At 36.9% G+C, this 8,968-nt stretch overlaps 1 protein-coding gene across 1 annotated transcript; it reads right to left on the bottom strand.

Moving 5' to 3' along the window:
- Nucleotides 1-4,313: 4,313 nt before the first annotated feature.
- Nucleotides 4,314-7,160, bottom strand: LOC129761594 (uncharacterized). Its single transcript, XM_055759330.1, has 4 exons — nucleotides 7,011-7,160; nucleotides 6,774-6,957; nucleotides 6,303-6,707; nucleotides 4,314-4,439 (listed from the first exon to the last, which is right to left on the bottom strand). Coding segments are annotated over exons 1-4 (717 nt in total). The 5' UTR covers nucleotides 7,013-7,160.
- Nucleotides 7,161-8,968: the final 1,808 nt, after the last annotated feature.

Raw genomic sequence — 8,968 nt, 5'->3', positions numbered from 1 at the left:
ATCGAATTGACCGTTCGATTCAATTTGCATAATAGGGGCCAATATTTCCAATAGATAGATCTTAGCTAATTGAGGAATATAATAATCATCTTGGGCGGATTTTTATGGAAAATAGATGCCTTGAGTGTTCATAAATGACTATTTACTTGAAAAATCAACGATATTGATTGATGAGATTTTACAGAAAATAAAGTATTACTTATCAATTCTCAGCAACCGATATTTATTTTTATTTTATGGAATAATGTATCATTGAATATTTATTAGTATGACCCATGTTTTTTCTTTAATCAACTCTCCTATACTCGAGCAAACGATCTCACAGATCGAGAATAAATAGTTTGGTTCAGAGGCTGAATTGGTGATTATTGATAATGAATGAAGTTGAAGAAAAAATATTTTCTGAAGTTGTTTCATTTAATTATATTTTTTCTTACTTTAAATAAATACAAATACCGACTTAAAATACACAATAACTAAATTACAGAGACACGCAGAGTCGGTGACACAGTGCGCGAGTATACGAGTATACGAGTTTTGTGCGCGAGTTCTGGTTGGTTAAAACTTTGTTTCATTGTCTGTTGATTTTCTAATGATTTTTTGATAAAGCCAACGTTGGTAGACCGTAACCTACCATTTGAACAATTAGTCGGCCGTGATGCCCAAAAGTTTGGCCACCTCTGCTCTATATCATGTGCAGATAGAATGGACCATGTATCAATCATTTGTTCTTGACTATAAACAAGCCAAGCGCCGAATTCTAACCAACAAAACTTTTTGACGTGGGACTACGTCTAACCGGAATATATAGGGGGTAAAATGAAAACTTAAACACAGAACATGCAGGAAAAAATGCAAGATTTCGAATGCTTATAACTCAAACATTTCTTACTGGATCGGAAAGATGTTTACATCAATCGATAAGGAATATTTCTACGCATCTATCGCAATTAATAAATTGTTATTTTTCATTAGATAAACAATTGAATAATTGTAAAATGTTAAGCGTTATCTTAACGTCCTAACTGCCTCGTTTTGATTGGCCCGATTTACGGTTTCCCCAGCACAGTCATCTAAACCAAGCAGCCTTGGAGAAATCGGCATTGCTAATACATGGAAGCAGGGTGACTTTTTTTCTCACCGAAATATGTTCCCTAACACAGACTTCAAAACCAAGCAGCGTTGGAGAAATCGGCGTTGTAAATACATGCAAGTCAGGGATATTTTGATTCCGACTGAAATGTGTTTCCCTAATAGAGACTTCGAATCCATGGAGCGTGTGGAAATTGCCGTTGCAAATTTATGCAGGTCGGGGGTATTTTTGTTCCGTTTGAAATAACACAGACTTCAAATCCATGGAGCGTGTGGAAATTGGCAATGTGTCTGGGGAAATCGGCTTTGCGAATAATTGCAAAAGGCGAGCACTTTTATACTCGCTTGCCTTTGTACAGTCTAGAATGTTTCCTTAACACGGTCTTCTAGACTTAAGAACCTGGGAAAATCGTGCAAACACTAGGGGCGAATGAAGATTCAAGTTTAAAGCATCTATAGTAGAAAAAGTAGAAGTTGAAGTTGTTGATTCATGCAAGCCGGGGATACTTCTGCATCCGCATGGTTTTTTTGCACTCCAAAAAGCGTTCTCCTAACACGGGTTACAAAAGCGGCTACGAACACAACGCTTTGGCTCGGGTATTTAAGATTGCATTGAAGGATATGGTTCATATCCTCTACTCAATGAAGTTCTACGCATACCATTTGATGATTAGGCAAAATGTTGATAACCGTTTGCTGCGATAACGCCTATTGAATAAACTATGCGTTCGACGTACATGTCAAAATCGAAAATGAGTGCCTGAAGCTCATCAAATCCAGCAAATTTGCGGTTCGAAAAGTACGTTAACTTGAGAGATGCAAACTTCAGAGGGAAATGCAAAATAAAATAATCGTGTGATAATTCTTCCGTTCATGTATTTTGTCCTAGGAATCATAGCAAACGTAAAAGGACTGTCAGTAAATTCACTTGTAGCGGAGAACATAATCTATCACAATGTATGAATTGACCTTACATGGCATTTATTCAGTCTTTCTACTCACACAGCGGTGCCTATTCTGTATTCCGACGGATTTCTATTTCGTTCGAAAGTGATATTTCGATCGTTTTCGAATTTACCATTCCCTATTCCAATCGTTTTGCTCGTTTCGAACGAAAGTGTTAGAAAATTTCGAATATGCATCGATCTGTCAAAAACCGATAAACAAAAAGAAACACCGTATTAAATAGCGGCGAGTGCGAGTTGAATTTCAGTTAATTTTTGATCCTAAGAGAAATTTGTGAGAAAATTTTCTCGTTCAATGGATTCCGTTTTGTTACCGATTTTGGCGGAGCAAGAAGAAATTGGAATGCCTTGCTACCATCGGCGAAACCACCGAAAATCAACCGACTTCATAAAACTTTCTGATGAAGCGTAAGTATCCGTCTCAAAAATCCCATGTTTGTTTCTCTTATTGATTAATTTTGCCCTTATTCAGATTCATCAAAAGTTTTCGTCTAAGTAAGGAAGCTTTTCGGTACGTTTTAGAGGAAATTGAGAACTGCCTTACCACAAGGAAAGGTGGTCTATCCACGGAGGTGAAACTCGCAGCATGTTTGCGATTCTTTGCTGAAGGAAATTATCAACATGGAGCAGGGCAAGATTATCACATTGCCATAGCACAGCCCACATTTTCCAAGGTGCTGACTGAAATGCTTAACATTCTGGAGCGGACACTGTGTAAGAAATGGATTTCCCTAAATATGACGGAAGACGAACAGCGGCGTGCTAAACTACACTTCTACAACCCACGTAAAAATTATTCCACCTAAGCTGAATCGAAATTTGTTTTTTAATCGGAAGGGATTTTATAGTCTCAACGTTCTGATTGTAAGTATTATTAGTATTTGAATTAACAAATCAATGAACAAATACTCTTTTTTATCAACATAGGTTTGTGACGATCAGCAAAGGATTCGTTTCGTTGATCCTACCTTCCAGGGATCTAATCATGACTCTCATATATGGCGTGTAAGCCCTGCAAGAACTCACTTTGAGCAGCTTCACCAAAATGGTGAAGTTAATACTAAGATTCTAGGTAATGTTCAACTACAATATTTTAGTATACTTGTATGTACTGTGTGATAAAATATTTTCAGGTGATGCTGGTTATCCATCGGAACCTTGGTTAGTAACGCCATTCAGAGCAGCGGAGGAAGGGAGTTTGGAGAGCGATTTTAATCGCAGGCATGCCTTGGGTCGTGCTATCGTCGAGCGGACAATCGGTTTACTAAAAAATCGGTTTAGATGCATCCTTGGCGCGAGACAACTTCACTACAATCCTACTAAATGCGCTCAAATTATAAATGTATGCTGTGCACTTCACAATATATGCTTAGAATTTGGTCGTTCTCAGTAGTTATAATATGTTATGCAGCTGTTTACATAATAAACTTTTGTTTAAATTAATATTTATGACTGTTAAATTTCATCTAACTTGTTTGCAAATGCTCAAATAAATAACAACCACCGGAAAAGGAAGTGTCTTCCTTACTTAACTATGGTTTCGGCAGAATTATTTACTCTTATTCCTGCCAACACTTTGAGAACATGTCATTATCGATTTCTCGTAAGCAGGCCAAGTATTCAAATAACCATTGTTAATACTTTTTGCGTTGTTTTAACCCCTTGCTGTACGATTTAATTTCCAACAGCACGGCCCAAAACGAGCACTTCGAGTCGTTCCGCTACTCTGCTGAGTGTGGGTATCTAACATGGGTGCCCTATGATGAGCAAATACATGTTGTGTTTAAAATAAAAACGAAGGAGTTATTACTACGTACTAACTCGTTCGTTTTTATTTTAATTATAATATTCAAATTATATTTTATATTTTTAGCTCATTCAATTTTTTTTTTAAATAACGGAAATTTGATAATCTTCAGTTGTCGGTATCCTCATCATATGCCTGAAGCTATGTAATTATTTCACATCGAGAAACAACGAGTGAAGTTCAATGTTGTACGTGAAGGGGTTAAGGAAGTTCCATAAACTATAGGCGAAATTCGTGAATTTTAAAAAAGTTTATATAATTTTGATGCTATTCCAAACAAACTTCAAAGAAAAAATTAAGTAAGATTTTTCTTCCATGGAAAGATATAAAAATACGATTAGAACTTTTTTCATTTTTTTATACTTGAGTTACAATATAAAGATAAAAAATCAGATCACTGATATTTTGAAACATTATTCTAATGTTCTGAAATATACGCAATCTGCGTTTCAAGGATTTGTCGCTATTGATTTCTCCAGCGCGATCTTCTCCATCTCGTGGTTATGTCGTTTTTGTTCACTCAGATGTTCTTTGAGTGTGGCATCCACGGAAAGAATCGCTCGAGCTGATTGGCGCTGATAATGAACCAGATCACTCAAATTCTTGTTTGTGTTTTGACGTAGGACTACGTCTTTCATTTCTATACCGGGGTGTAAAATCAAAGTTTCGAAAACGAAAGCGTTACGCCGGAGACCGAGATTTTGAGCGTTAATAGCTCCTAAACAACTGAACGAAATGGTATGATAAACACTTCATTCGAAAGATAAAATGTCTACGCGTTATATACTTGTTACTTTTTGATCCAAAAACTTGTTTCAATAGTCTTAAAATTGCTTTCAAAACAGGCTATTGAAATCACCAATCGGTATATAAGCGAGCGGCGCTCGGGAATCCACTCAGTTCTAATTGAACAGCGATTGGAGCATGTTGTCGCTGTTGCGGTGAAGCTCTTTATTTATCATGAAAGCGCGGATGAACGGTGTCACCAAGAGCCTGTTTGTGCACCCTAGGCCAGAAGGGAATCTATCAGGAGGAGAGTGATGCCACAAACGGTTCCCTGGGAAGACACCGCTACACACACATACACGCGCGGCTATTAACAGGTGGTTATCGATTTGGCATTAACCACTGGTGGGCTTCCAGTATCTAGGAAAATGTGGAAATATCTAATCGTTACTGAAAATAATCTGCCAGTTCCTCTGGGAATTTTCAAAATATATTCATGTGAAAGAGTTTAATTGAATGTTTTCTATCCATGTTACACTGTGACCAAATATGTTTCAATCAAGTGCTATTAACAGGTGGTTATCGAGTTGGCATTAACCACTGGTGGGCTTCCAGTATCGAGGAAAATGTGGAAATATCTAATCGTTACTGAAAATAATCTGCCAGTTCCTTTGGGAATTTTCAAAATATATTCATGTGAAAGAGTTTAATTGAATGTTTTCTATCCATGTTACACTGTGACCAAATATGTTTCAATCAATTGCTATTAACAGGTGGTTATCGAGTTGGCATTAACCACTGGTGGGCTTCCAGAATCGAGGAAAATGTGGAAATATCTAATCGTTACTGAAAATAATCTGCCAGTTCCTTTGGGAATTTTCAAAATATATTCATGTGAAAGAGTTTAATTGAATGTTTTCTATCCATGTAACACTGTGACCAAATACATTTGGTTTTGTGGTTTTTCAATCAATCGCAATTAACAGGATAGCTTCAGAAGATTATTCTTCCCCATCAGTAGGATATTTCCGTATCCAATATTGGATGCGCCCGCAATCGATTATTGCTCAGTCGCCGAAAGTTCCGAGCTCAGAGAGTTCATTCCCCTCTAGCTTGCCTTCCAAATTGCCATCGTAAACCACACCTTCTCTCGATTCAATCACACACAAAAAGCATACTTAAGCGATATTCTGGTGGTGAGACACATTCATTTTTCGTGAGGACATCGACAAGACAACATCGTTGCCTAACGTGCTGGAGGAGGTGGATGGCGAAGGATCGACACATACACGCGCAGAACTCTTTCCGTTAGGATGCCATTCAGCATCGAGAAAGTTCCGGAAAGATCTAATCATTGCTGGAAAATAATCTGCCAGTTCCTTTGGGAATTTTCAAAATATATTCATGTGAAAGAGTTTATTTTAATGTTTTCTATCCATGTAACACTGTGACCAAATACATTAGGTTTTGTGATTTTTCAATCAATCGCAATCAACAGGATAGCTTCTGAAGATTATTCTTCCTCATCAGTAGGATATTTCCGTATCCAATATTGGATGCATAAAACCTTGTGCCTCCAACGTAACGCTCTCGTTTTCGAAGTTCTCCAAATATTCATTCATTCAGAATGAATTCAGATTCAACTTCATACAAATGATCTCTAAATCAACTATAGTCCTACGTCACCCTTGCGGTTATACCATAGATATAACCCACTTCCTGTTTTTTAACAGGGATTTCACATTGGTGTGAAATTTGTTTTGTTGCTCGACTTGCAGCTCTAATAGCCTCGTGGTAGAAGGTCTGGATTTTTTCGGCTGAGAGGGCTGGAAGTGAATGGTATTATTGATACCGTCACACTCGTCGGAAGTACCATAATATATAAAATTTTCCTGGTCTGCAGCTTGAGGTTCACCCGAAGGCGAACCCAACTGTGTTCCATGAGATGAGGTACCCGGGATTCCTTCCACGGTCGCAAGTAACCCAGTTAGTAGAACTGCCTGCTCCTCCAGCTCGGACAAATTGATAATTTTATTGGGTCCTCCACCTGTCGCCCTCTGCTCCCGTTTGTTGTGAGCGAGTTTTCGCTTTAATCCGGACTTATAGTCCGCCCAAACCTACACAGAAAACCAGGGCAAAAATAAGACTATAAACATATGTTTCGGATTCGTTTTAGTATATACCTTTTTCCATCCACTTCCATCGCGAATAGGCGGTCCCAAACTATTGACTTCTGCCGCCAGATCATCCCAGAAGGGTCCGGAATTTCCTCGGGAGAAACCCTTTGCTATGTCCGGCTCTTGCTCCAGAAGCAGCACAATCCGCTCGAACTGATTTTTAGTGGTTGTTTTGTTTTTGTTTTTTTCCCTGTTGAACGTTAAAATTAATTTAAAGAAAAAAATGATTAAAAATTAGCTTACATTTTTGCAGTTCACCGCTCATCCGCTGCGGAAATTATTCACTCCTTCATAAACAAAGTGGGTTTGACGTTTGGTTTGATTCGAATGAAAGATGTTCGAAAACAAAACAGTCCGAACGAAAGGTATTCGAATTTGAAAACACCTCGAACGAAACAGGGAATGGAATTTACCAAGTCGTTCGAAATATTTCGAATCGATTGAAATACAGAATAGACACCAGCAACTAAATTGAATTCAGTTGAATTCGGAAATTGTTTCATTCAATCAAAAACTCAATCAATACAAACAAGTGATTACTAAGCTAAGGCACGTCAACCTTGCGGTTAAATCATAGATATAACCCACCCATTTTTTTTGTAAAATCTACACATTCTGAGTATATTAAAAAATGAACTTGGTCCACTCTGACTAAACGGATCAGTGAAAAATGTTGGTGTTCAGTGTGAATGAACGCAAAATGTACTATTTCAGAGTGTCGAATACTGTCTAAGATGATTGAATATGTGGAGTTTATACTTTAACATGTTTGCCGTGCAATCATATTCATGCCTATAGATATAGATGGCAGAGACTATTATGCTGAACGCAACCAAATGTTTAGTTCCAGTTCCAATCTCACACCCTTCTCGCTCTAATTTTCATAACAGAATGACACACTTTGACTCACAACTGTTACACTGGAGTCGCTTTTTACGCGGGGGATACGTGCCACGTAAACAAAAACCGCGTAAATTCCAAAATCCGCGTAAAAATCGGGTGGTTTTCAAAATTCGTTGAAAAATCTAACCAACAGTGAGTTATTAACTTAAAATGCAACCCATATTCTAACACTTGGTTAACTGATTTTATTTTTTTGCATGCTGCAATCATGATATCTGTATCTCCTTTTATTTCTCAGCTTCCATACAGTGATACAATCCAAACTTATTTCGTGAAAAGTCACATCAATTGGCATATTGAATTTTTACGCGGTTAATATGTGCCACGTAAAAAAACCGCGTAAATTTCAAAAACCAAACCAAAACCAAAATTATAAAAAGCCGCGTAAAAAGTGACTTCAGTGTATTTGATTGAGAAATATTTCAAAATTATTCAGTCATAGTGAACAATCTTAAAAAAAAGTATGGGTTATATCTATGATATAACCGCGAAGTTGACGTGGGACTAGCTTAGCTTAGCAATCAATTAAATTAGTATTAAAAAGTATTGATTAATTTTTTGATTGAATGAAACAATTTCCGAATTCGAAATTAATATATTTGCTTTTTGAGTAAAGAGACTGAATAAATGCAATGTAAGGTAAATTCATGCATTATTCTTTTTTTTTAATTTTTATTTTTCTTTTTTTTTCCTCCACTCACCCCCATCTCGAAGAAACTCTTATTCGAGATTTCTAGAGTTGGGCACCAATTATTTTTTTGCTGAAAAAAAAATATTTTTTAAGACAATTTACAATTCCACAGCACAAAACAAGATATTTAGGTACGAGGTGAGCGGACAATAACATGTAAAGCAAAGATGTATGGATCCCAGTGAAAATAGTATTTCTTTTAAGGGATCCAATATAATATAAGAATATAACATAGTAAAAAGATAAATAGAAACAACAAAAATTTGAATATGAAACATGGATTGTACAAGATTATAAGAAAAACTGGCAAGTATACAAAAATAAGAAAGCTAAACACTGAGGTGGATTATTGTGGTTGACCGAAATCTATACTAGGAAAACTCTTATGATCGATTTTAGGTATAGCTTCAATTTATTTTTAAAAATATCTGAAAGTGTTATTGGTCGGATTTCCGGTGGCAAAGCATTGAAACGGGACGGTCCATAAAACAAAATGCGCCGTTGATCAACATTGGTTGTTGCCCGACTTCGCATTAAATTTTGGTCTTGTCGTGTGGAGTGTTGGTGATTTGCTGTAGGTATTGTCAGGTTGTGATGGATATTATTG

This window comes from Toxorhynchites rutilus, chromosome 1 (genome assembly GCF_029784135.1).
Source record: "Toxorhynchites rutilus septentrionalis strain SRP chromosome 1, ASM2978413v1, whole genome shotgun sequence".
Classification (NCBI taxonomy): domain Eukaryota; kingdom Metazoa; phylum Arthropoda; class Insecta; order Diptera; family Culicidae; genus Toxorhynchites; species Toxorhynchites rutilus.
Note: the sequence above shows the minus strand (reverse complement) of the source record. Positions and strands in the feature narration are given on the sequence as shown.

Excerpts from the sequence above, each read along its gene's own strand:
- LOC129761594 (XM_055759330.1), bottom strand. Across the intron at positions 6,708-6,773 it reads ATGGAAGTGGATGGAAAAAG|GTTTGGGCGGACTATAAGTC; the intron begins GTATATACTAAA and ends TTTTCTGTGTAG. Across the intron at positions 4,440-6,302 it reads TGTTAAAAAACAGGAAGTGG|CGCCAATCAGCTCGAGCGAT; the intron begins GTTATATCTATG and ends GTTCATTATCAG.